Here is a 27,985-nt window from a genome sequence, read left to right on the forward strand (position 1 = left end):
AGTGTCTGGGAGAGGCGGGCGAAGGCCCCTTCCTGATGCTGGACACAGCCTTTCCCTCACAAGATCAGCCAACAGTAAATCTTTATGGATAGAAACCAATAAATGTTTAATCAGAAACCTTACATTCAAATTTTTTAAAGCCTAAAAAATACATTTAGTATTTACCGGATGTTAGGCAAATAAACACTGAAAACCGAATTTTCAGCAGAGCAGAAGTAATAAGCTAGTTTCCTGGACGCGGAAATAACCACAGCAACAAGGAGTTATGACCCAGGCTTGCTGTTCACCAAGAAACAGAACTAGAAACTCAACTGGGCCACGTTTCTTTTTTTAAAAAAACCCAACAAAACAAAATAAACCCCGCAGCCAGTCCATCCAATGCTGGGCATCAGTGCTACTTCCCCAGGCTCACCTCCCTGAGATGGCAGAGAGGCGCGGAAGGGAAGGCCCCTGACCAACAGAGGCGCTTCTGCTGACTGGAAACCCAGAGTTAAGGTGTGCTGGCCTCTCTGAGGTGTGCAGGCTGCCTGGCGTCTGCGGGCAGCTGACAGGCATGGGCCCCCGCGCCAGCCTGGCCACATGCCTAGGGCTGACGGAGCCCCGTCTCCAGAGAAAGCAGCCTGTACCCTTTATTTCCCCACCTTCTCCCGCAGGAAGGAGACGGCGTGGACCGGCACTGTTGCCTGAGGCCCTCCCTACAGCTCACCGCCTCCTCCTCCATACTGGTGCCCCAGAGAAGGCAGCCGGGAGAACGCCCTGAGGGCAAACCCCGTTTGACGTGTGCGTCAGAGGCACAGAGGGCGAGCCCCAGGCAGGTCTGTACTGGTGCCAGGCGGCAGGCGGGCAGCGGCCCCCCAGTCCTGGCCCCACGCGGCCGCCTGAGAACCAACCCACGGGAGGGCCTTCACGGGGGCTCCCGGGACGAACCCGGCGCCTCACCCACCGCCCAGGTCCTCCTCTCGACAAGGCTGCGACAAATCTAAAAAAAAAAAAGAAAAAGAAAAAATGCACGGAGAGAAAGACAGGAAACACAGACCAGTCCAGGGCCAAGGAAGGAACAGCACCTTTTATTTAAGATTTACAGAGAAAGCGAGCACGTCTCCACTCGGAGATATTCCTAAGTTAACAGAGTCTGGGTGAGGAAATTAACACGGAGTACATATTTCTGAATGGAGTATAAATGTTTGAGACACACGGGCGCGTTTTCTGCCGGGCGCTAAGGTGCACGCACGGCAGCAGACCCCCCAACAGCGCAGTCCGTGGCGGGGGGGAGGGTCCGCGGGCATCCCAGCGCGCCCCCGCCCGCGCCCGAGGCCCCGGCGCCGGCCGGGGTCTGACGCACGAGGGCGGAGCGGGCGGCACCGGCTCCGGCTGCAGCTCCACCTCCGGGGCACCAGGGCCGGGCTTACTCGGAGACACATTCACCTGCACGGTCCCAACACAGTCCCAACTCTCAGGCTACGACCTCTAGGGAGGACTCCACATCCGACAGGAGGCGCTGGCAGAGACGCCCAGGGCCGGGCGGTGGGCGCAGCCGCCCCCCATGCACACCCGCTACCTACGCGCCCCGCGGCGGCAGGGACAGGCTCCTGCAGGCTGGCGCGGTCTCCGAGGCGTGCCAGGGCCTTGTCAGCGAGACACCAACGGACACGTGCGCCTAGGGGACAGGCGACCCAACTGCTAGAAGCGACTCGGGATTCCCAGCAGGCCCTACGCTTGGACAGCGTTACACAGTGAGGTTCAAATCTTTTAACAAACATCCCTTCACAAGTTGACACTACATCAGTTTAAATACAATTACAGACCTTGAACAACACAGTTCTATAAACCAACATTGCTTTTTTGTTTGTTACGCTTTTGTAAAGGGGAAAACAGACCACTAGGCGCACGTTCACAGAGGGTGAGGGTTGACAAATGGTACGACTCCTGTGCCCGGGAGCTTTATAAGCTTAAAACCAAAAGACTAATCTCAAACAGGTCTTCCAAGTTGACATCACAGTGAAGTATTAGGGTGGAAGTAAAGCAACTCGTTAGTCACTCGTCACCTGAAGTGCTACAATGCAAACAGAAGTTACTGGACGTGTGTTGCAGCAACCGCTCCTCACCACCCCGAGCCCAGGTCTGAGCCGGGAGAGCACAGCCTGGCCCTGTCCTCACACCACTGCCTGACCAGGCGGCCCCCAGAGCCCCGGCAGCCCCCAGAGGTGCCCCCGGCCCTGGTCACAGGTGAAAACGAGTCTCTACACGGTCCTGTGAAGCAAGCGTGGTCCGAGCTGTGTCCCCAGCAGCTGCCACCCGCAGAGTGGGCTGGGGAGGGCTGCGGGGGAGGCCCGGCTGGCGGCTGTCAGCAGAGGCTGAGCCACCGAGCCCTCCCCACTGTTGCCCTCCCCCCACCCACTTCAGTCATTTCTGCAAGGTTCAAGATGTCCTGAATAACCGGTTAGCACACGCTTCCAAACACGCACTAAAGAATTATGTGCAAAGACCCCACACAGACACCAAGGCCAGAGAAAACCATAAGCGTGGGTCTGACATGGTTAGCTACCTGCGGAAGACGGCCAACCCTTCATCACTGGCAAGTAAACCAGTCGTGACTTCTCATATTCCAGGTAAAAGAGCACACACAGTACCTAAAAGGATGAAAATCAACTTTACTGACCCAGAGTCTAAAACACACGGGAGTCAACATGCTTCTTGGGAAAAACACTGAAAGCCAATCACAGGTTTGAGAGCACTTTGGGAAGCCTTTTGTAATAAGACAACTCTTTCAACAAAAAAAACTGTAATTTAAGTTCATAATCTAATAGATAAACTGAGTCCTCAGAAATTACTTCTGTTCACAGATTTTTAAAAGCTGAGGTGGTGAAACTATTGATTTTAAAAGCATAAATGCTAGCTTCACACTGAGTCAAGGCAGCTCTCATCCAGTCTAACCACACACAGATCCCTAACCAGAACTTAACAGTGAATGATGCGTGAAGGAGACAGACGTGTCTCAGAAGCCGGGAAGTTAGAAGCCGAATGGAAAGGAAGCCAAGTCAATCAAGTCAATTCTCGAAACCACAGTGATCGTGTCTGCCGCCCCCTCTCCTCTGAGAAAGGGATGCTCTCTTGCCCATGTGGGCTGCACTCCCCTGCCTGAGCCCTCCAGAAGCGCCCGCCAAGCTGGCACTGCCCGACCAACGGAGGACGCACCACACTTACAGCGCTCACACAGCTACTGAAAGGGACAAAGCTCAGCACCCCGTCTGCCACAGTGGGGCCAACGTCCACTCACACCCGTCTCTGGGGAGAGGACCCTGACTTTAAGCTCATACATGGGCACCTTTCACGTTTCTGGATCTAGATGCTGACTGACAGTCTGAGTTTCCTTCTTCACACCATCTCTGAGACTCGCTGGGCGTGAGAGCCGCCCCGGTCTGGCCAGGGGCACACGTCCCCAGTCCTGTGCCCAGGCGACCAGCCGGGCCCAGAGGCCCAGGGGTGGCGGGCCTCCCCTCCTTTGCCCTTCCTCCGCTGCGTCCAGCTACTCCCATCCAAGACCTGGCCACCAGACCTTTTGAACTGGCCACCGTTGCCCCCCATCCTGGACCTGAAGCACTCCGCCTGGAACGTTCCTAGGTTTTGCATGGACTTCCACGAAGACCACAGCGCTGGGCCTCCCAGAGACCACGTGGGGGGCAGTCTAAGCCCCAGGTCGGAGGGGTGGGGGTGGGGCGCACACGCCGCGCGCGAGGCGGCCTCTGCGGTGTGCTCACTCTCAGCTGGGAGGACACCGACATGAGACGCTGCGGGGCGGTGAGATGCACCGTCCCCTGACCCCAAGGACGCCTCACGGAAAGGCAGACGCGAGGGAGCCTGCGGATGGAGAGCGGCCCCTGCGTTTCTGGAATGGCCACAACCTCAACTTCGGGACATCCAGACACGCGTCCACCTCTGGCCTCCTCCTCTGCCAACGCAGGTGTAGGGAGTGGAAGGGGTGGTCACGGCAGGGACCTTGTAAGCAGCATAACCAGACTCACCTCAGCAACAGGCAGAAACAAACAGCATAACTGACTTCAGCAAGTGAGGACTGCCCACGTCACCCAGCGCCAGCCCACCTGCACTCCGCACACACTGCCGCCCATCTCTAAGCCCTCTCCAAGCTGGGGCCCCTTCCACTCAGCTCCTCCAGAAGCCAGAACGCCCTCTGGGGAGCTCGGCTCCCCCAGCACCCCAAAACAGACTGCGCCCGGACCAGAACGATGCAGACACAGCTGCGCTTCCCGCGGGCCACCCTCCCGACGCCCCAGCCTCTCTGCCCAGCTGAGGCTCACCACGTGCCCTCACGCCTGCCCCGCACACCCTCCCCTCCCCACTCTGCTGATGCAGACTCCAAGCTGCTCGTGGGGCACGCCGATCCTGCCCATCAGAGGAAGGCTCGTCTGTGGCCCACTCCGACCCTACCTCCACGTGTGGGCCTCTGGCGGGCTGTCTACAACCCAAACTTCCTCAAGCTATCATTTCACGTGAGCCTCTTAACTCTTGTCACAGGCCTTCCAGGAGGGAGTTTTACTCTGGGTAGTGGCTTTTTGGACTAGGTCACTCTTGCCCCACTGGTTTTTGACATTTTGCAATTTAGTGACTGGTTTTGGGGAACCCTCCACCATCCCTTTAGGAGCGGCATGACCGCGGCCATCCTGGAGGCCCACGTCCCACTGTGTCCAAGCAGGGTCACCAGCCAGCCGCAGGCCGGCCGCACCCGAGGCGGGGCCATGCCCGGCACGTGCCGCCTCTGGGTCCACTGCAGTCCCGAGGACCACTCTGCATGCCAGAGCAAAATCTATACTTCTGGATAAAAATGGAGTGGCGGCGACTTCCTTATTCTTATTGTTATGACCACTGCTATCACAACAGCGGACCGCCAGGCCCTCGCAAGGCGCCGGGCACCCGAGCGTCTCACGTGCGGTGCGTCGCTTGGCGGCCTAGAGCACACGCGTCAGCGGGAAGCCCTCGTTGAACGTGGAGCCCGTCTGAAGCGTCTGCTCCGCTGGAGGCGAGCGCTATGCGCCTGGCAGCGTGAAGAGCCCCCCCGCCCAGGAGCCGACGGGCACGGAGGCCTCTCCCGACCACGCAGGCACGTGGCCCCCGGGGCACACCAGGCGGCCGCCCGGGACTGAGGCGTTTAATGTGGCAGCTCGCGTCCCACAAAAGCAGCCGAGGGAGCGGTGGGTGTGAGTGGCCTGGTGACGGGATGCCCGGAGAACGGGCACTGAATCGGGAGACTGAACGGCTCACAGCGATGTTGCAAGCGACAGATTCCCTATAAATCCAGTACAGCTAGTGCCGCAGTAAACTGCCTAGTAAAAAAGAAGAGTCGCGAGTCCTCCTGCCTTCTATGCTGGTGACCGCTCTGCCGCCTGCAGGGCTGAGCGCGCCCCACCAGGAGGAGGACAGGCGACCGGGGCTCTCTAGAGTGTGCCGCTTGTCCTTTGCTTCGGAAGGTACAGATGCTGACATTGTTTTCAGTAAAAATTCAGAAAGTTATGGACTAGAGGAGAAAAACGACCTCTAACAAACAGGATGAGCCCCTTCAGTGTCCTGTCCTCGTCTCAGGCCCAGGACAGCCCCTGACCAAGGGCACCCTTTCGACCACTGGATATGAACGTGTTTCTGTTATGAGATGAATGTGACTGGTTAAATGGCCTTGATTAGGTATCTTACCTTGGTCTTAAAATTTGTTATGTTTTCTTCATTGTGTGTGTTATTAATACCAGTAAAAACAGACTGTCACACGTCTTCCGTGACTGCCTGTGAGAGGGTGCCGCTGGGTCTGCATGACGACACGCGGCCTGCAGCAGACGTCTCGGAAAGTTACGGCATGCTAAGCGCAGCGCAGAGCAGCCGCGATCAGATCCAGCTTGGCTGATGTGGCTCCCACAAAGGCTGTTACCATGAAGGTGAAAGAAACGAGAGTTTGCTCTACTGAGGGAACAAGAAACGCAGTCACAGAACACTTATACACACTGACTCTTCCCAGGCCTCTGCCATGCAAGCGTGTGGCTCTCCTCTGTCCTCCCGCAGACGCAGCGCTGCCACGGAAGGGCCCCTCTGCTGTGAGCCTGGCCAGCCACACACGCCTGTCTGAGAGGCGTTTAGACCGCAGTAGGCCCTGGAACGTCTGCGGACACCAACCCTCTGAGAGCTCCTCACTGTAACAATGGCAGTGAAAGGGGAAACTATGAACACGCAAAGGGCACGTGGCCCGCCCGGCTGGGGCCAGCCCGAGCCCTGCCAGCCGCAGGCCGGTGGCCACCCAGGGCCCCCTGGAGCTGGAGCTGGAGGCTTGGAGGGTTTCTTTACACACTGCACTGCCTCTCGCGCTTAGAAAGGCACTCAGCCCAGCAGACACTGGGACTGCACACTGGAGTTCAGGAGTGTTAGCACAGAAGCAGACAGGCCTTCCAGCTCACCTAGAGTGAAGTTTAATAAACAGTCCACTTCTGTAAAAATGAGTTCTAACGTGAGATTCATATATGCTGCACAGAAACGGCTGACAGAGAAAGCCTGGTGATCTAAACGTTTTTATGTAAGGGACAGAACGCACACCATGGAATCTATATATCACCTTCAAGATGCAAAGGTGTATGCGTGTATCATCTCCATGTATTTAATACACAGTATATAGGTATTTAATAACCTAGCTACTTCTGAAGTCCCAAAGAATTAAAAATCAATTAAGTCTAATGACTGTAAAATGCTCCGTTAGTTTTCCCAAGCTCAGACCAGATGTCTCAGCCTGGGAGAAGAGGATCGCCCTGGTCCAAAGCAACCCGGGGCCCTGATGGACGTTCTCCCTTCCGCCCACCGGCCTGGGGCACTGCTCCAGGTCCGCACCTCTGACCCACACGTCTCACTACCAGGAACAGGAGACGAGGCCTCGCTGGCCTTGCGCATCTCTTTGACGGTATCTCTCAACAGTAGAAGTGAAAAAGCTCCACCAAACAAGTGAGCCAAAGTATCAAACCAGAAAAATTCATTAGAAAGCTCTTTAACAAAACAGCTGGCTGAAGACAAACAGCCTACAGAACCGAAGCCTGCGTTGCTTTCTCCTCCAGAACTGCACATCTTCTGCTTAACGTCAGGCTATGTGGGCAAGAACAACAGGAAAGAGCTTTGTGCGGAACCTGCCTCTCCGCGTGCCAGTCAGCTCCGGGGCCCAGCGAGGCAGGCTACTGCCATGCCTGGAGAAAGACTGCCACTTGCGCTGGCTCAATGGCAGGGAGCCCACACAGGCCTGCAGGGCACCGTCCTGGCCCTGCACTCCCCCGGCTGCCCACCGGCCTGAGTGCAAGCAGAGCCCTCGGCCCAGAAGGCCTGCCCGCCTCTAACGGGCACGGGCACCCAAGCGTCCCCACCACAGCCCACGGTGGAGGCCACGCCAGCAGTGCCCCCTCCTGACCCACCTGCTGCCTCAGAACCCTGTCCGAAACAGCCCAAGGTGAACGTCTCTTCAAAGATGTTCTAGAGACAGGACTCATGTCCACCACAAGGAAAGGACCACAGGGATCAAGGTAACCAGACGCTTCAACCTGAAAATAAGCTCCTTGGGCAGTCCTGAAACTGGGAATCCCAACCTCCCTCTGCACAGGAAAAGACCAGACCTCCACTGGAGGCTGCCTCCGCTTTGCTTCTGGCCACACAGAGGCAGGCTGGACGGTGCTCGTGGTACCGCAGCCCGCGGAGCGAGAGCCTCCAGCAGCTCTGTGCACAGCGCGGGCCGCCAGGCCCACAAAGCAGGGCCACAGCCACCGCAGTCCTGACTCACCTCGCCATCGAGCACTGAACAACACTCCAGGCTAAGCATGAAGCTGGAGGCCCGTGGCCACAGACGCACAGGGCCTGGGCACCGCGGCCCGCCCTCCCTGGGGGTGGTACCCGAGGCCCGCAGGCAGTCTGCCGACATGGGGTCAGGTCAGGACCGTGCGGAACATCACAGACCAACATCTTGAAGACAGATTCCAAGCACAATGAAATGCATCCACACTGAAGTGCGGCCACGCTCGTGCACCACACACCGGGCGCGTGTTCCTCTATGAAACACACGCAGCCCAGAGAACCCAGCTCCCACTCATCAGCCCTGACCTCCACCACACCTCAGCGTGGGCAACTACACAGCCTGCCTGTGAGCGAGTGCTGACCACCCTCATTAAGATTTTACCTCGTGCTCAGTTAAGGAGGCGGAAGGAGACGAGCTTTTGCTGAAGGTGAGGGCGGCGGCGGCCGCTGCCGGGGCCCGGTGGCGCTTCTTCAGGGGCTTGCAGGCGTCAGACAGGTGTTTCGTGGCTGCAAGATAATTTTGGTTTATAAAATAAAGTTTGAAACCTTAAACCTTCAATCTCCCTCCTGCTTTCAAAGTACCCCTTTAGTAACTGAATTTCTAAAGACGAATTTTCTGGGTGTTAACTCTTCGCTATGGCACGATGAGGGCTGGCGAGCTGGGCGGTGAACGGCCCGAAGCTCAGCCTGGGCCTCGCCAGCCCACCCACACCTGGTGCCAGCCCCCTTGCCCGTTTCTTCGCAGCCAAGCCCAGACAGATTATCTCACCCACAAGAAGTTTAGAACCTCTCTGAACATAAGGCAGTCAATGTAACTACAATACCACTATCACACTCCAAAGTATCAATTCTATCCTCAAATATCCACTCTGTTCAAACTACTTACAAATACCTGTTTTGCTTTTGTTAAAAAAGTCTGTTCAATTAAACATTTAAACACCAGTATAGTTCTTTATGGAAAATAAGGAAAAGAGCCACTTTTAATCTTCTCTTACTCTGAATTTTATTTTCCTTTTAAATTAAGATTTGGAGATGGAAAGCATTCTTCAGACAGATACATCAAAACATAATTAATGAAAAGGTAAAAAAGTGGCGGCCTGTTCCCCTTTATTGCTTTGACAGCTATTTTCCCCAAATATTTTAAGCTAGTTTCTTCAACACGTACAACAGAGATAATCAGTCATCACTCTCACTTCAGCAAATACGCATGAGAACTGGGCACTAAACACAGTGGAATTTACCGCAACAGCTCGTACCATCGAGTCACAAGCCTGGACATTTCTGATTTGAATCACCTTTCAAATATAGCTCAAAACTGAAGACAATAAAGCTGAGCAGAAGTCGGAAGAGCGACTTGGGTGAGCAGCGGCCGAGCACTGCGGCAACCTCCCGCCACAGCCAAGGGCCCCGCCGGCATGGGCGCCTCCTCCCAGCTCAGCCTGCAGGCCCGGCCTCCCGCTCACCCGCTCACCCGCCGTCCGTAGGGAGGCTCCCTGAGGATAGGGCCGGCGCTGCACCCCCGGCCCAGCCCGGGGGCCTGGCAGCAGTGCTGACCACATTACCTGCCTGACTCTTCAGCGAGGACGCCGCCTCAAGGGCCTTGCAGGAGCTCGTGCGGGCTGCTTTGTCAGTGATCGCCTCTCTCTGTCACAAAAAAACGAGAGAGAGCGAAGGAGGGAAGAACAACGAAAAAGCAAAGAATGAAAGAAAGTCTCCAATGGGAACCAACACGGGGCTGGAAAGCTGCACCGCTCCTGTGGACACACGCTCCGCACAGGCGTCACGTGGCTGCCCACCAGCCCCTCTCCATTCAGAGGGGCCGATCTCCTGCCCCGCCACCCCACGCACGTGGAGAGCCTCCTGTGGGGGGGGCCGCCTCAGTGCACTGCCCACCCTGCCCTCGGACTGGAGCGGACTGGCTCAGAGGCAGCCACCCTCCCGCTGAGGGCAAGCCAGGGATAACTCCACCCTCTCACTGATGGTTCCCGGTTCTGAGACCAGCTCCAGATAAAGCTCACACACAGAGACCATCAAAAAGCCCATTTCACAACGCATCAGCAAAACAGGATTTTAAAAAGCATCACGAGCATGCGTCTAGTGTTCAAATTCGAAGACCGTGGCCTGGACAGCACTGTGGCACCGCTGCCCCAGACCACCCGCCGCCCCTCAGGAGGCTGCCGACTCCAGGGCACACCGCCTGGGGCCCAGCGGCAGGCGCAGCACACAGCTCGCGCCCTGGCCGCCTGTGCTCGGGGCACACTGGGGATTACTGCAGACGGTACGGCTCAGAGAGCTTCACAGGCCGAGCCAGCACCACCCCTCTTTAAGATCATGCGCTATTTCCTGAGCTGCTAGTTAGTGAATTTCTATCTAGCTACTCAATATGGATTTTGATATTTCAAATGTCTGGGGTCACACTTTCAGGTAAATGATTTATACAAATATTCCAAAGCAACCAGTGTCTGCGTGGTTGCCAGTGAAGGCCCACTTCCAAGGCAGCAGCTGGAGGAGACCCTCAGCCCAGGCCGCAGTCACTGGACACCGGTGGCTCAGCGTGGGGGTCACCTGGGTCATTAGCTGGCTCACTGCGGGAGCCGACAAGGGCCTCGGAACAGTGCTCTCCGAGCCAAAAGAACAGGGCGGGGCCCGCCTGCTCCCCTGAACTGCAAAGACACCTTTAAAGAAACAAGACAGATGATGCGGCCGCTACACTTCTGCGCTTGAGCGACACATGAGACTTGTTTTCCATTCTTTGAAATAAAGCAATAAAAAGAACAACTTCTCAATTCACATCAGTGAAAGACAGTTTGGGAAATTCCCTGGCAGTCCACGGGTTATTCCACTGCAGGGGGCTGGGTTCAATCCGTGGTCAGGGAACTAAGATCTCACATCCCACCACGAAAAGACCCCACAAGGTGCACAGCACAGCGAAAAAAAGGCAGTTTAAAGCTACACTCAGAATGATGCACCAGAGCACAACCACCCTGGAAGAACTATCGTTAGATAAACACACGCTCAGCCTAATCTCGCTTCATGACAACACTCCCCGGGTCCCGTCACAGAGCGCCCGGCAGAGCCCGTGTACTCCTCACACACGGGCACCAATGCCGACACGCAGGCCCGGCTCCCCGAGGACTGGAGCCTCGGTCAGCTCCGTGTTCCTCCAGGCCCCAGGTCAGCCCTGCCCTGGATACCACCGGGCCCTGCTAGAGCAGGTCCTGGGGCTGCCTCTACATCGGTGCCTTGTCACTGCATCAAACTGGTCTGCGCAGCCTGCTTAGTATTCCTAATTACATAGACAATTTATGAATTACTAACCAATGGGATGAGTTCATAAAACCCATGTTTAATGGATATTTCAACTTCCTGAAGAATAACAGAGAGAGTGGACTTTGGCGTTCACCGGCCACCTCGCTATTTACACACAGACTGATACAGTCTTCACTGAAGAGTCACTTTAAACATGCGATTCTACTGACTCAGAAACACCCAGTGTTACTCAGTGTTCAGACCTGCTAAATCCCCTGGCAGACAAACGCTTGCTCTGCTCAGCAGCCTCCGGAAAGGAGCTCCCCAAGGACCCCCCCTCGGCCCGGCCCGGTGCGACTACCTTCCGCAGGCCGAGCCTGTCGGTCCTAAGCCTCTTCCTGGGGGCCTCCTCAGCCTCAGTGTCTCCGCTCAGGCCCTGGGTCCTCTTCGCATGGCTCCTTCTCTTCCCACTGAAGTTACCTTGGGATGCAGATGGAAACTGACGTGAAACCCTCCCACAAGCCGCCCTCTGGGGCGCCGAGCAGCCGCCCGGCGCGCGCACGTGCAGGTCCGGCTGTGACAGGCCCCCCAAAACCCTGCTCGTTTCCGGGCCCAAGGGTCACAGGTGGAGCTCTGGGCGTGTCCCCCATGGTGAGCAGAAACCCCGATCTCGCCCAGGGGGCAAACACCCTGCTATCTGTTACATAGCATCAATGTACCCAGGGTTTTCACAAAATCCTTCGCTTATGTTCAAAGACTAGTGGAATTTAAGTCGAACTTTAAAAATATAAACGACTTGCTACTTTTAACACAGCTCCTTAAAGAAGCATCTTAAGGAGGACACTCCACGCCCATCTGCAAATGAAGCACCTTCTACACGCCTGTGGACTGTGCACATCAGGTGTCCCCAGGGAGACCACCCAACCCGAAACTCGAGGGGTCTGAACAGCACTGACCGGAAGGCACGGCTTAAGCGGAGAGCGCAGGTCTAGGGGGCTCATCTGGGCATGCCAAGGCCCACTCAATGCAAACCCGGGGCCTGCACGTGCAGGACCGCATCACGGAGGTTCAGGGTTTCCCCCTGGACTGTTTGCCTCCCTCCAGCATCCCATGGGAGGGCACTGTCGCCCTCAAGCCCTGCCGGGGCCGTGGGGTGCAGTGGCCAGAGGCTCAGGCCCCTGCGTCCGGAGGCCCTGCTCAACATGTAGGCCCGACAGTGCTCGCGGAGAACCACGCTGGAGCGCTGGCCTCTCCAGTGCTGGACCCAAACCGGCCTTCGCTGAGCTCTGGGCCAACACAGCACCAGCTGGCCTCAGGGAACACCAGGAGAGGCCCGCAGAGCTATGGCTGGTGGGGCCTGCTGAGCTGCTGCCCAACCGTAACCAGCAAGGGCCAAGGTTGGCCTGAGCTGCCAGGACCCCCTCAGGACCTGCGCGCCAGGCAGAGAGCCCCCGGGGAGGTGGAGTCACTGTCCTTCCCCGCCAAGGGCGGCTCTCCCCTTGCCAGGTTGTCTCTCACAGAAACAAGCAGAAGGGGCACCTGTGAACCCTGGCACCGACAAGACAGACAGCGGGCACCGCGGCCTGGCCTAGCGTCCTGGGCGTCAGCCCCGTGGCGCCTGCGGGAGGGCTCGAGGCCGGCAGAGCAAACACACCAGACATCCCAGGGGCAGGGGCCGCACCTGCTAATTACTTGGACGGTCCTCAGTGACAGAGCAGACTGTCAGGTCACCCTCCTCAGGGGAGAGGAGACTCTGGCTTCAATGACTCCCACCTGTTCTTAAACCAGCAGTCACTGAAAAGGGACACCTTCCTAGAGTTAACAGACTGATGAGCTGTCCAGTAAACTTCTGCCTTTTAAAAAAATACACAAACCCTAAACACCCTCCTGTTCTGAACTGTAGCATCTGCAATCAACCCTGCACACACGAGTGACGCTTACTTCTGGTGTCATCGGACGGGGCTGTGGGGTCGAGAGCCCACCAACCAGGGTGGGGTCACTGGGGCACACAGGCGGGTGGCGCCCTCCTCCTGAGCTGGCCTCTGGCCCCTGCGCGCACGCCCTACACCTGGCCTCTCCAAAGTGCCTCAGAGGCGAGCCTCAAGAGACGCAGGCCTCTTCTGCATTTTCAACTGACGCCCGAACACATCCACTAAGTCCACAGCATGGGCGTCAGTCCCCGCCGTGGCGTCCAGCATGCAGACGGCACAGCTGAGGCGGCCACACGCGTCCCCAAGCTCAGTGTGAAGCCTCCCTCCTCTTACCAGTGCCCAGGGCGAAGGGGCTCTGTGCTTACTCACAGTGACAGCGAGAGGCTGCCCACACCCACTGCCAGGCCACGGCCAGCCTCCTCACCCGGGGAGCCCCCAAGCCCACAGCCCGGCCCCCAGGAGTGTGCCCCCGGCCCGTGAGGCGCGCCTCTGGCCCTGGAGGCCACATAGGCTGCCTGCCTCCCCCATACGCCCACCGCGCGGCTCTGGCGACAATCATGACCGCGAGGCGCTGCGCAGGCCCGGCAGAGGACGCGGGCACAGAGGCGCCGTTACCAGAGTCTTCCTCGGGCTGGGGCGGAGCCGCGAGCGCAAACTTGGTGTGATAGCGCGCCCTCTGCTTCTCGTTGAGCATGCTCCACTGCGAGGCCAGCAGCTCCTCGATCTCCTCGGCAGAGGCGTCCGGGTGCTCGGCGACCACCTGCGGGCACAGGAGGGGCTTAGGAAGGTCGCCGCGGGCACACTCATCGCCGCGTCCTGGAACCGCGTCCCAGAAGAGCACGGAAGGAAAGCAGTGTCTGCCTGACGCCGTAACTCACTGAAATCAGGGCTGGTGGAAGTGAGCCAACTGTATCTGTATAAACGCAGGAAATGAGAGACGATGAAAGAGAAGAGTGCACCTTCCCCACATCAGCCAACGACGGGCGCCTTACGACGACCCAGCACCCTGCAGAAGCTGGCAGCAGGAAACGCCCCTGGGTGTGCAGGTGAGGTCCGGCCGGTGTGCTCACTGTGGCCCCAGCCTCGCCCTCCCGGGGTGCGCCTGGAGGGTGCCAAGCAGGCCGAGGGGCCGCGCCCCCCGGGAGCAGGGGCGCAGAGCACTCCGGCCCTGCAGCGCCCCGGGGAGCCCCTTCCCAAGGCCTCCAGGAGCCCCCACCCATGCCGTGCGCCCCGGCGGTGAGGAGGCTCTGCTGCCCCGTGACGAGAGGTGGGGCAGGTGGGCAGGGCCACGGCCCCTCCATCCCGCGGGCAGCACTCTGCCCCTCCGAGGTTCCGTGCGTGTCTGTGTGCCCCGTGCTGAGGACCACTGACAACACGGGAGGCCGACGCACTGCGGCCAGAGCAGCCCCAGCCGACCCGGCACGGAAGCTCAGGGGCCAGGCAGTGACTCCACGCTGTCAGATGCTGAGAGTGGCCAGGGCACCCCCGCAGGCCAACAGTCAGGCCTCGCTGCGGGTCAGTGAAGCAACGGCCGCTCACTCTGCCCGCGGGCTCACGAGGACACCACCCAGCACAGCTGCCACAGGGGTGACAGGCGTTGGTCAAGCCGGCCCCAGCCTGCTCCCCCTGCCGCCCCGCACCCCCCACTGCTGCGGAGCCTGGTTACGGGAGGAGGGGCCACCACGCCAGCCTCACCAAACACGGCGGGTCATGAAAATGTGCTGGCAATGGGCCTGAAGTGTGGTGCGCGCCCTGCTGGAATAAACTACCTCAGACACAAGAATGCCCCAAACCAGCAGTCACGACCTCGCCAGCGAGCCAGCCGCGTGAGGCGGGGCGGGCCAGCCCCGGAGTGCAGCGGACAGAGTCTGGGCGCAAGGTGAGGAGGGAGCCACCGGGCAGAGCCCGGCCCGGGCCAGATGCCCACAGGGAGGAGGCAGGCAGGGAAGGCAGGCCTCTCTCGGAGCTGGAAAGACAGCGGTCGTCCCAGAGGAAGACCTCCACAGCCGAGTCAAGACCAAGCGCAGTGGGAGCAGGCTCCAGAAGACGCTTCAAGGGCTCCGCCGTACGCTGATGGACTCGGGGAACCGAAGGGCTGCCGGCAAGCTCGACGGGAGATGGCACCACCGGCCCGCCCTCGCCTACCCGTGGAGCAGCAGCAGGGCACACAGCCCGCCGCCCCCACCCACCCCCAGCCTGCTCTCAGGCCCCCTCTCAGCCTGCTCTGACCTCTCTGCTCCCTCTAGACCATCTAGAGAAAGGAGGGCGCCCCCCTGAGCATCTCAGGCCGGGGAGCCTCCCTGAGGATCTCTGCCCCACAGCCGAGCTCGGCCCTCTGCTGCCTGGGGCCCTGCAGGCTCAGCACCAGGACGGGCAGCAAGGGCGGGGTCCGCAGCTCGTGTCCCCTCGCCCAGCCCCCTCGTCATGGTCGTGGAGACCTTCCCCTCCTTGGGAAAAGGAGACACGGAAAGCCAGGTACCCACGAGCTCACAGCACAACCTGAGACCCCAGAAGCCCCTTGGAGAGGCTCTCCCGTCCTCAGCCTCCACACATGTGCGCCCTGGAGAGCCTCCTGCTATGTGAGACTCACAAGAATGCTCCAGGGGCCCCAAGACTTCGAGTCCAGGGTGAGGAGAGCCTCCACCCTGACCTGGGGACCACCTGCTGGGGGGCTGGCCTCCTGCTGTGATGGCACACACACCCCCGCCCCCCGCCGCCACACACACACATCTACTGGGGAGGCCACCTGGCGAGGGACGGAGGCCCCGCGGGCACCAGGATGTGGCACCTTGGGGAGGGTTCTCAGCCCCAGTCCAGCCCTCAGGTGACACAGCCCCACCAAGCTGACATCTTAAAGTGACCTCACGAGAGACGCTGAGGCGGAACCGCCTGGCCAAGCTGCTCCCAAAGTCCCGGCCCACAGCCCCTGAGATCATCAGCACAGGTGGCTGTTTTAGACCACTCTGTTTCGAGGTGACCTGTCACAAAGCAACAAGCGCCCAATACAAATATTCACCCAAAGAACCGAGACAGAGACACTGGCACCCCCTAAAGGAGCTGTAAAAATCAGGGCAGATAAAGCAGGAAGAGACCCTTTAAAAATCAGAAACTGTGTTGGGAACATCTGCTAATAAAACCCCTCCTGGGGCCTCGGCCGGTGGTCTGGCGGCCCAGAACCTGCCGTCCAGTGCGGGGGGGGCGGGCACTCAGGCCCTGGGGCCTCAGCCGGTGGTCTGGCGGCCCAGAACCTGCCGTCCAGTGCAGGGGGCAGGGGCTCAGGCCCCGGTCTGGGTGCTGAGGCCCCACAGGCCACAGCGCAACTGAGCCCAAGCTGCACGACTGCTGAGCGTGCGCCACGGCCAGACGCCCGCGCGCACAGCTAAGGCCCCCACAGCCGAAACAAGCAGGTCAAAGCGCCACGGGCACTGGCGCCGTAAGCTAACTCTCCTCGTGGGAGGCTTGCAAGCCATGTGCAGGCACCGCTCGGCTGCTGGGGACCACGCCCCCGCCCTGGTCCCTGCAGGGGCCTCTGCCCCCCGGACCTGCGTCCTGCACGCTCCTGTCTCTTGCCTCAGGAGGAGCGGGACTCGGGGAGTCCTCAGCCCAGGAGCTGGACTCCAGGAGGAGCCAGGGCTGCAGGGCAACCCAAGCTTGCAGCGCACAGACCAGCAAGCAAAGCGCGTGACGGAGGGCTCAGGCCACTGCAGGCAGCACGGCGCTCTCCTTCACGTAAGGTGGAAACCGCTCTTTTAGAAAAGCAGCCAGTGGTGACCAGATGTCCCTGACGGCCCCACCTGGCAGAGGCAGGGCCAGGCGGGCGTCTGGCTCTGCCGCAGGCCTGACTGTGGCCGCGCACCTGCAGTCTGGGGTGAGCGTGCGCTGTGGTGCCCACAGCAAAGCTCTGGAGGGACGCTCAGACCAGAGAGGCTGTGCAGTGGGCTGCAGGGCTCTGGGCTTGGGGCGCAGCCCATCGGCACCTGCTGGAGCGGTCGGCCTGCTTGCTCTCGGCACATACCTTAGTGCTAGAAGGGTTGACTGAGAGCAACCTGGGTCCCCACAGCAAAAAGGGCGTCCTCTGGAAAGCGGCCTGAGGTCTCCCTCATAAACTCAGACAAGGGCACGTTCTAGGGAGGCGCAGCCTGGGGAGCGGCGCAAGTGCGGCTGGCAGGCAGGCTGGCGCAGCGGCACCACCTGGCACCTGAGCAGGCACAGGCCTGGATACGCCCAGCGTATCTCTGAGGATAGACGCGGGAGGCAGGGAGGCACAAGCGGGCAGCGGGCGAGCGTGCTACACTTTCACACTTTGGTGATGGGATCTGAGGGTCCCTATCCTGGACGTGCAGCAAGGCCGCCTTCATGGTTGAGCAACGCTGCGGGAGCGGCCCACAGCCTGCCGGGCCTGCTGGAGCATCTTACAGCTCTCAACATCGTGCTAGGGTGAAATTTCTCCAGGGCAAATCCCTAGGGGTGAAATTGTAAGACAAAGGCAACGTGCATCTTCAGTTTCACCAAGCAATGCCAATTTCTCTTGGAACTAGATGTAAGGGATGGCCCTCCACAGCCTCACATGTGGATTCCCACCGCAGCCTCGGGCCCCTGGCCACAGAGGTGCTGGCCGTGCGGTAGCTGTGATGTGGTCCCTGCTGCCCTAGGCTCAGCAGCCAGTCTGAGCTCACTGGCACCTGGGGTCTTCTATGACCTGCTCTTCTCAAAGCCTCTCCCCTTCCTCCTCCAGGACTGTCCTGAGCTCTGCACACACAGCTCTCGTTTCACTTTAACAACATTCCTTTCCAGTTTGTGAACCGCTTGGCTGAAGAAGCCTTCCCTCCCCTAGACTGACAGAACTCTCCCCCTGAGCCGCTGAATCCTGAAGTCAGCAGTGTGGGCCAGCAGCTGTCCTGAGCGGCAGACCCCCTGTCTGCAGTAGGAGCGCCTCCTCTGTGCAGGGCCAGTCCTCAGGCCGAGCTTCCCTTCCAACGTGGCTATGCTAGCACCTGCTTAAAAAAGGCAGACGTTGCTGCTGGGAGCCTCCCGGGAGGACCCTGGACTTGAGAGTTAGCAGAGGGGGATGGCAGCTATAGCTTCAGAATAGCGAGCCTTCCCATCACACGCGACTCAGGTCGCTGAAACATCAGTCACTTTTCTCCAAAGTCGCACCTATTTTGTCACCTTCCCTTCTTTCGGCCTCAAGACACGACCCCGTGACGCTCCAGCTCCCCCGTGCGGGGCTGCTCCGCGTCACCGCCTCCCCTGGGCCGGGGGCTCTACCGCAGGCCTCCTCTTGCTGCTCGGCCATGCTTTCACCGCGTTTGACACCAGCGGTGGCACCCAGGGAACCCTGCCTCGTTCACGATCCGAGAGGGCACTTCTCAAGTATCCTCAAAATCACCCCTCAGCAGACGGAAGGAAGTTCCCATCTACTCCCGCCTGCTAACTTTGTGTCAGAAAGCAGTCACACCTAAGGACCTCCCCAAGGGTCCAGGGGTGAGGAGTCAACCTCTCCCCGCCAACCACTCAGGCTCAAGCCCTGGTCACGGAGCCGAGAGCACAGGAGCCGCGCGGCAGGACCAGAAAAGCAGAGCCGCTGCCGCGGCCATCAGACGCGCGCTCTCCACCTGCTGAGACGCGCGCTTAGTCTGCAGCGGCCGATCCCAACAGGCTTCCCAACACGTCTGCCTCGCAATCCTGAGAAGAGTCCCACCAACCCACTCATTTCAAGTAACACTGAAGAACCAGCGATGCCGGCCTGAGCTCTTGAAGCGGAATCGAGACTTGACGATGTTCAAATTAACTCAGTTCACCCTACAAAAATGATTAAGAAAACCAGCCAAATGTTTAGCCACTGACACCGGGCCACCCTTCACACACCGCGGCAACAGGTGCCGACACGCTCAGGCCCACGGCAGCATCAGGTTCTGTAAATCCAATCTCGCACCACCTCCTGGAGGCTTCTGAGCCGCCTCCTGGGGAAGGCGCTGACCTGGGCTGGAGGTCAGGGTAAGGCCAAGCTTCTAACAAAGAGCAGCCCACCTCCCACTGGACCTTCCCACCATAGTCAGGAGGAATATTCTAGAGCACAAAGGCAAGGATCTCTGCCCCCAAGGCTTGCACTGGCTTCCCCCTGACGACACTCGCCCCTGAGACCCGCGTGTACAGAGGGCGCACTACGGCCCGGCCGACAGCGCCGGGGGCCGGGGCCAGGCCCCCCACACAAAGCACAGCCCCTCAGAGCCATCCCTACACCGACCTCGTCCCTGTGCTTCTGACAGAAGACCAGGAACCGGGACGCCGCGTTGCCCCTCCGACTCCTCGGGGTGGAGGCCGTGGCCTTCTTCCTGCCGGGGGGGGATCCCGCGCCCCTCCTGGGGTCGGCCTCAGCCACCTTCTGTGGTGTGGCCCGCCCCGGCCCCGGGTCGCCAGGGAGGTTCTCGGTGGAGCTGGACAGCTTGGCCCTCCGTCTCCTCTTGACGGGCGCGCCCGCCTCCCCTGAGGACTCAGGGCTGTCGGCAGCTTCTTCTCTGCCTCCTGAGGGCTCTGCCGCTTCTCCCAGCGACTCCGCAGCCACACCCGCCTCCTTGGCCACATGGGGGTTGAGGCGGAGCTGGTCCCCCACGTAGAGGAACGTGAACTTGGCCCTCCGCTCCTCCACCGCCATGCGCGCGGCGGCCTCGGCCTGAACGAGGCCCATTTCCCACTGGGCCCTCAACTTCCCTGAAATGGGCTTCAACAGCTGCAAAGAAAACACAAGACATGCGTAAGTTTCATCAAATAAAGATTAAAAATTAACCCACTTTAAAGAAGGGCACTTTCTGAATTTCAGGTAAATTTAGAAATAAATAATATAAAAACCAATTAACTTGAAGGTTTTAGAGTTCAGACCAGTATAACTCTACTGTTTCTTGAAACTAGAAATCAATCGCAATTACAATGAACACTTATATACAATATCATATATACGTGTGTCTCTGTGCGTGTGCTTACATAAAGGAAAACAAAACTTAGGAAACTGTCTCTGGGAGTCACCAAAGGAGTAAACAGGATAAACCACGTGTCTACACAAAGCTGCCGTGCCGTGGGACGCAGCGCGCTGGGCAGAGCCAGCAGCGGCAGACGTAAGCAGCCACGGCAGCGTTTCAAGCAACCACAGTTCAAGACAAGGTAAATAATTACGAACAAAAATAAAAGTTTCGTCTAAGATTGTACTTAAGGAGCGTCTGTCACCTTGATTCTCTCAGCTTTCGTGGGCGCCTGCTTGGCACTTTCCTGGCATAATTTTTCAAACTGGCCTTCTCCTTCAAAAGCTACAAGGCTCTTCTCAAATATCCAAGCTCTTTCTGGGGCATCACCAAAGAACTGTACGTGATACTGGCGTGCACTCTTTTTCTGACCTAGTTTTCAAAATAAAATGTTAGAACTTGAAAGTTAGGATCTGGGATGAAATCAGGCAAATCTATTAGCAATCACTGGCGTCAAGTTAGGAGCGGCTTTGAAGTCATTTTGCTTGGTGCTGTTGGAACCCATCGACCTCAAAATAAACCCTTTTTTCTCCCCCACCACACTCTACAGCAAAAGGGGAAATACACTCCTGAGACTTAGACAGGGTTCAAAGCCGGCGAGGAAAGACCACCGACCCGGCTCTCTTCTCATCTCCTCCCTCCTCATGCCACCAAAGAAGACACTCCATCAGTCAGAGCAGAGAGGACAGCGGGGGGGCCGCGGGCACAAACCCCAGCCCCCCCACGCACCACGCTGCGGAGAGGGCAGCTCGAGGCCACCGAGTGCCCCCAGATGCTGAAGGAGCCACCGCCCCGGCCCCCGCACCCTCGCACAGGACACTGGACACGCGGCAGCAAAGCGCACTTCCCAGGGAGCCAGCACACCACAGGAACAGCCTCCCACGTTGCCTTTGCCCCAAAAGGTGGAGATTCATTCCCTCAGCCAGGCCACCACCAGCCAGCACCTCTAAGAAAGCCAGCAGCGCCCCCTACGGGCCGCAGGCAGCGGCGCGCCGTCCTCTGCAAGAAGGCCCAGCACAGGCACCCGGGCCCAGAGGAGCCTCTAACAGAGCCCAGAGCTCACAGAGTCAACAGTCTGCAGGGCCACAGACGCCACACCAGGAGGTGACGCCTGACACAGAAGAACTCTAGCCTGCTGTCAGAAGAGAAGGAGAGAGAAGCGCCATCTGAAATTTGACAACACCACCATGAAAACAGGTAACTGGCCTTCCGAAGAGAAACTCATCAGAGTTTACCAAACCCAGGAACACGTGTCAGAACTAACCCTGCCAGCACCTCACCCGACACCCAGGTCCGGGCACAGCTTTGGGACAGTCGAGCTGCTGGGGGAGGAAGAGACAGGTCCATGTTCACGAAATGACAGACAGAAGCTCTGGATGCTGGAAGGCAATGCCATCTCCTATGTTGGAGAGTTGCGTCCAACATAGAATCCCACACCCCGTCACACCGAAGCTCGAGTGTGACCGCAGCGGCACCCTCCGAACCCAGGAACTCAAAGCGACCCCCGCCGCTTCCCCAGGATGCCCGAAACCACGCTGCAGCGAGACAGGAGAGCGGACCGAGGAGGCGCGGCGCCGAGCCACAGACAGAGCGGCAGCCGAGGAGAGCAGAGCGCCAGTCTCGGGCGCCGCCGGCCAGTGAGTCAACGGGGGGAGCGGGGCCCAGGGGCGCGAGGAAGGGGAGAAGGGACAAGACGCGCGGGCTCCTCACCGAAGGAGACCAGGCAGCGGGAAGGCAGGCGGACAGAGAGGAGGTGGGGCTCCAACACGGCCGTCCATTTTTATCCCCAGTCAGAGAAACTAACCACGCCACAGCATGAGCTTCAAAGACAGAAGAACAGATACTTGAAGAAATTTAACCAAATGGCAGCGAACTATACAATTCCACGAGAAATGCAGTATTTATCTCCAGAAAAAAAGACAAAAGGTTGTACAAGAAATAAAATGCAACTGAGAACACAGCTGGATTTCTCACTGAATGATATTTATACGGTCAAAATTAAATGGACACTTATGTTTGATGTAATAAAAATAGTGAGTTAATTCTATGGAAAGAATGGAAGGGAAAGAAACAGGAAATGATTGAGGAGCTCAATCTTCATTTACCATAACAGAAAGTCAACAGAAAATATCTGATGATAAAAGAGAAGCTAAAGCCAAAAGAAAATGTTTAAAGAGTTAAAAATTTAAAAAAAAAAAAGAGTTAAAAATAATAAGTTCTGGGAGGGCAGGGGACTGTTTCCCACTATTAATCTCTCAGGACAATTTGACTTGTTTATAAGTGTGTATACTTCTTTTGATTTTAAAATAGCTAAGATTCAAAACTATGTCGGGAGGTTTGTGACTTCTTTCCGAAGACTCGTGACCGTGAAAGTGGACACAGACAGACGCCGTAGCGTTTGCAGAGCTGAGGAAACTGTGTTACAGTGCGCATGCCGGGACAATGTGAGCACACGCAGGTTTTAAGTGAACAGCTGAAGACGGTAAAAGTGCTCCTTACATGCCAGCTGGAAAAAAGAAGTCAGAGAACATGGCAGGCTGATCCCAAGCTTGTAAAATTAATTTAACATTTTTAAAGTTCTTTTCTGCTCAGAAATGTCATAACAAACATACCCCAACTTTCTCTTATTTTTAAGGCTTTTTTCTAAGCCATCTGAATTTTATTTTGGTCCAAATCGAGAGGTGAATTCTTTACTTTCTTTGAGAACCATGACTAACCAACTGTCCCACCACCCGTTAGCAGCCCTTCCTCCCTGTGACCTTGGATTTTCATCCTTACAGTTGGAAGGAAAACATTGGTCACTGAGGCCCCACCTGCCCTCCCTCCTGAGAGAAGCTGGCCGCCACTAGCTCGGGCACTTGAACGTTGTACCGAGTTCGCTTCCTCCCCATCACGGCCCATCAGACGCAAGGTGGACCCTGAACCTGGGCGAGGCCGAGCAGACCAGAGTCCGCCCCATGGGAAACAAGGAACAAGGATGGCCAGGCCAACATTTCCTGGTTTGGTCCCAGGTGGGGGGGTCACCGGAGGCCCCAAACAGGCAAAGCAGGAACTGACAAAAACTCCAACAGGAAAGGGCACGTCCACCACCACAGCGGGAAACCCGAACTCACTGCTCCTCCTAGTTGACAGAACAAGCAGAAAGGACAGTCACAGTGTCAACTCAGAAGGTGAGACAGTCAGATCACCTGCAGTATTTGCAGAAAATGCTGGAATTTAGAAATACAGCAACGAGGGCTCCTTTCTACATAATAACACAGAAAAGGCGAGAATAAGACCCTCCACACAGAGGAGAGCCGGACCCAATGGGCCAGCAGGGCCCAACAGAGGAGAGTCTCACCCAACAGACCAGACGGGCCCAACAGAGGAGAGCCGGACCCGACGCCCCAGTGTCTGCAGGGAGGCCAGCAGGACCCGGGTACCCCAGGGAGACGGTAACGTTCCCAGGTGCAAGAGAATCCAGCCTTCTTCAGTGTAATACCCAGAACACCAGTCACCTCCTGATTCCAACCTAGAGGGCCAGGCCTCAGAGCCGCTGGCTCGGCCACGTGCGCCCTGGCAGACGGTCTCCAACACAAGCACTGCTGCTACGAACGGCAGAAGCGCGCTTAGGTCTGCAAAGGAGGCCTGAACGCTCTACGCGGCTATGCTCTCCTCTGCACACAGACTCGACTTCAGTCTCTACAGCTCACATGCGGACTTCCCTGGCGGCTAGGTGGCAAAGAGTCTCCCTGCCGACGCGAGAGAGACGGGCTCGATCCCTGCTCTGGGAAGACCCCACATGCTGCGCAGCCAACTAGGCCACGCGCCGTGAGTGCGCAGCCTGTGCTCTGGGGCGCGGGGGCCACGACGGAGCCAGGCGCTGCCGCCGCTGAGCCGCGCACCCCCCGCCTGTGCGCCTCCGCAGCGAGGAGCCCGCACACCACAACCAGAGTGGCCCCCCGCCACCCCTGGGGAGACCCAGCGCCGCCAAAAATACACGCGTGGAATTATCTTTTAAGGAAAGCTTAAATGCACTGCTACTGATTCAGAGTCAAGTACTCCTGGAATCCCAAGTATGATGAGTAAAAAGCAGCACATGCAGAGCGAGGAAATTGGGGGTGGGAGGCAGGAGCAGGCTGGGGAGTTCCATCCCACAGGAACCGAAAGGCCTTGCTTCCCAAGGCCCTGCTCGGCCAGCTCCACACCCGAAGCCTCCCTCCTCCACGCGTCCTCCCAGCAAGGACTCCTGAGCCTCAGGCCCACCATCCCAGGGGCTGCGGAGAGAGCGGGGGCAGCGTGCCAGCACACACGCCTCACCTCCATCCTCTGCCTTCCAGGCCTTGGACACAACCAGAGCCCAGACCTGGGCGGCCACACACCACTTACTACTCAAAGGACCCAGGCTTCCTCTGAGGACAGCCGGCTGAAGGACTGCGGCGGAGGAAGTGTAAGGGAGCCCGCAGCGTGGCTGGCGCTTAGCACACGCGAGGAAGCGCTCCCAGACAGGCAGAGCCAGGACAGGGGCGCACGGCTGAAAGGGACTCCCTGGGCTCCCAGAGGCCGCGTCTGGAACAGCGCGAGTATTAAAGAGCGAAGACAGTAACGTTCAGTGTGTAAGTAACCTTTTAGGAGGGAGCTCACCTTCACAGAAAAGCGCCAGCTCCTTCACCACGGAAAGGATAAAAATGGACAGCTAGCATTCAGCAGACCAGCGGGTCCTCAGGGAGGACCAGACCTCAGAGGAAGGTGCCCAGGGAGCCAGGCCCCAAATGCAGCACGGGTCAGCCACTGAGACAGCGGCCAGCACCCCCCAGACACCCTGGTCCACACCTCCTGGGCAGGGGCCACGGCACGGGCCAGCCGCACGGTCTCCCAGGTTCCCCTGACCCCTTCACTTTCCAAAGGTCATCTGACTCCCCCTGCAACTCATCCTGGCTCTCAGCCTTCTGAGCTGCTTTTCAAACGACACTGTCAGGGCTCTGAAGCTGGCCTCTGCTGACCAAGGCTGCCTCCCCTGCAGCCAAGACAGTTCCTGGAGAAGCGCACTGCTGGACTGAAGCCCTCCTTTCAAGAAGGCCCCAGTGAAGGGCCAAGTCTGCGCCCTACCTGCATGGCGCTCGCCTGCCTCTGTGGGCCTGAGTCTGCTCACAAGGCCAGGGCTGGGGGTCTGCTCTCGCCCACAGGGGCTGGGAGGGCACCCTGACTCAACCTCAGGGTGAAGAAAAGAGCAGGTGCACGGCCACACTGGAGGTTCCCGGGAGATCTAAGCAAGGCCCCAAGAGACGAAGGGCCAGCTACTGGCGGGCCGCTTTCTCACATGCAGGCGGGGTTCTGGCCTTGTTCCAAGAGGACTGCCGCTGACAAGCCAGGGTGGAGTGTCAGGACGGGTACAGCACCCGCTCAGATGAGCTGGCAAAGGGGAGTGTATTCATATACAAAAGAGAGAGAGCAGGTGAAACAAAGCGTTTAAGGCTGGCAAGTCTAGCTTAGAGTGAGTGGCATCCACAGCACTGTTCCACTCAGAACAGTGGCCTGGAAAAGTTCTAAATGGAAAAAGTAGTAATAAACAAAATATTCCACATGGAAAATGAGACAAGACAGACTCCATCTGTGGCCACTTGGCTCTGGGAACGCTCCGGGGACGCCTGGCAACATAGAACGCTGATGGCTGGCACAAAATTATTAGAACGGAATCACCAAACACAAGGGCTGCTCAGGGGAAGCAACTGCTCAAACAGCAACGTTCTCAGGAGAAAGCCCAGAGGTGATCGGGCGAGGGGGGTGCAGACACAATACAAACTCTGGTTTTAAAAGAAAAAAAAAAAAGGCTGACGGGAACACCTGAGAGCTCACCAGTCTCTGTGCTAAGATCTTTCCCCAAAAGTAGCGTCATCATCACCTTTGTCTTTCATACTTAGGGAGACACCCTAATAACCTCGGAGCTTAAAGACACGGAGTAGCAGCTCACTGCCAGCTGAGCCGGGCCCCAGCAGCCAACTGACTCTCCAGAGTCTGCACCTCAACCAGGAGGACATGGCTGCCGATTCCTAAGCAAACGTGCAGAAGCGCTGAGCCGGAGCACGCACACCAGTGGTGGCGCGCCAGTCTCACTCGGAGAAGCTGCTGTCAGTTCAGTTCAGTTCAGTCATGTCCGATGCTTTGCGACCCCATGGACTGCAGCACACCAGGCCTCCCTGTGCATCACCAACTCCTGGAGCTTGCTCAAACTCATGTCCACTGAGTCAGTGATGCCATCCAGCCATCTCATCCTCTGTCGTCCCCTTCTCCTCCTGCCTTCAATCTTTCCCAGCATCAGGGTCTTTTCCAATGAGTCAGCTCTTTGCATCAGGTGGCCAAAGCATTAGACTTTCAGCTTCAGCATCAGTCCTTCCAATGAATATTCAGGGTTGATTTCCTTTAGGATGCACTGGTTGGATTTCCCTGCAGGCCAAGGGACTCTCAAGAGTCTTCTCCAACACCACAGTTCAAAACCATCAATTCTTCAGCGCTCAGCTTTCTTCACAGTCCAACTCTCACATCCATACATGACCACTGGAAAAACCATAGCCTTGACTAGACGGACCTTTGTCGGCAAAGTAATGTCTCTGCTTTTGAATATGCTGTCTAGGTTGGTGATAACTTTCCTTCCAAGGAGCAAGCATCTTTTTTAAATTTCATGGCTGCAGTCACCATCTGCAGTGATTCTGGAGCCCAAGAAAATAAAGTCTCTCACTGCTTCCACTGTTTCCCCATCTGTCTGCTGTGAAGTGATGGAGCTGCTGCAGGCTATAGAAACTATCCAACCCTAACCCGGGGGACTGTGCAATGAAGGGAACTAAGCCCTGCAGCTGGAACAGAGAGACATGGAAAGACGCCTTTAGTTAGGACGGTCTGAGACACTGGGAGGCTGAAATGAGGCAGAAATCCCAGTGCTGAAAAGGACCCCGAGAGACTGCATGTGATGTGCTCTGCAGACAACCGGTATGGAGTCACAGGGCCCTGGAGGGCTCTGCCTGGGCCACCTGGAGCTGGGAGGGAGGGCTGCCACCGGGGCAGAAGGCCCACCCCGACCACAGCAGGCAGCCTGGCCTCTGCCTCAACTGGCACTTCTGTCGCACTCTGACCAAGTCCAGAGGCCTCTGGGGTGCGTCCCGGGGCCCCGTAAGCCCCGACAGAGACTCCCGATGCTGGCAAGCTGAGGAAGCTGCACACCCTGTACCAGGGCAGAAGCAGAACCAGCCCACAGGCGCCTCCCTGGCCCCGGCGTCCTGCACACGTGCACCGGGGTCTCGGGACACAAGAGAGGGCCTCTCAGCCCCGTCTGAGCCTCCCACGCCTGCCTGCCAGGGGGCACTGCTGAACCCCACTCCCAGCAGCGACGCCGCGGCCAGGCTCAGGCCTCCAGCCAGAGGCCAAGAGGGGCCACTGGGGCAGGCCCCAGCCCGCCTGCCCACGCCCCTGGAGGGCACAGCCACCTAGGCGCCAACGTGGTCTGCTCCAGCCCTGCATCACCACATCTCACCTTCCTCACACCAAACTCAGAGTCTGCTCTAGAAGGACTGTTTATGAGACACTCAAACCACCCAATTTTGTTTTTTTCCCTCCAAAACCACATGAGATCTTATGTTTCATGAATTGTCCAATTGTTTAAGCATCTGCTCTAATCTGCATCGTAACACACTACATCACGTTATGCTAACTTCTCTGATTTATAATTCAAGTTTCATGACACCAAAGATGATTATGTCTAGTCTTTTTCCCTTTTTCCCACCTAATAAAATAAACTGGGACGTTTTTAAGCTAAAATGCAATATAAAACACTAATTTCTGAAAATCATGCTGACATAAGTAATTACTATATATCTAAACAATAATAAATTATCATAAAACCTGAAAAGCAAATGAGAAGGCAAAGACCATTCTCCTTTAATACTAACTCAGTCAGATAAAGTACATATCCAAGTTGGATATAAAAATAAAAACAATGTG

General features: G+C 57.7%; 1 protein-coding gene across 13 annotated transcripts in view; it reads right to left on the reverse strand.

Annotated features, from left to right (window-relative positions):
- Positions 1-27,985, reverse strand: part of NSD2 (nuclear receptor binding SET domain protein 2) — a 76,838-nt gene that overhangs the window by 12,583 nt on the left and 36,270 nt on the right. For 11 of the 13 annotated variants that reach the window (XR_006060237.2, XM_027971308.3, XM_027971305.3 and 8 more), the window contains 6 exons: positions 20,220-20,386; positions 19,246-19,728; positions 13,614-13,758; positions 11,429-11,547; positions 9,381-9,462; positions 8,201-8,325 (listed from right to left, as the gene is read on the reverse strand). Coding sequence is in view for 12 of the 13 variants with exons in the window: in XM_027971308.3 (XP_027827109.1) it covers positions 8,201-8,325; positions 9,381-9,462; positions 11,429-11,547; positions 13,614-13,758; positions 19,246-19,728; positions 20,220-20,386 (1,121 nt within the window). In the remaining variant the exon portion in view is untranslated. Of the gene's footprint in view, positions 1-1,039; positions 5,926-8,200; positions 8,326-9,380; positions 9,463-11,428; positions 11,548-13,613; positions 13,759-19,245; positions 19,729-20,219; positions 20,387-27,985 lie in introns of those variants that run through there. The other 2 variants (XM_042251734.2, XM_042251735.2) reach the window with 2 other exon arrangements.

Source organism: Ovis aries, chromosome 6 (genome assembly GCF_016772045.2).
Source record: "Ovis aries strain OAR_USU_Benz2616 breed Rambouillet chromosome 6, ARS-UI_Ramb_v3.0, whole genome shotgun sequence".
In the NCBI taxonomy this organism is placed as follows: domain Eukaryota; kingdom Metazoa; phylum Chordata; class Mammalia; order Artiodactyla; family Bovidae; genus Ovis; species Ovis aries.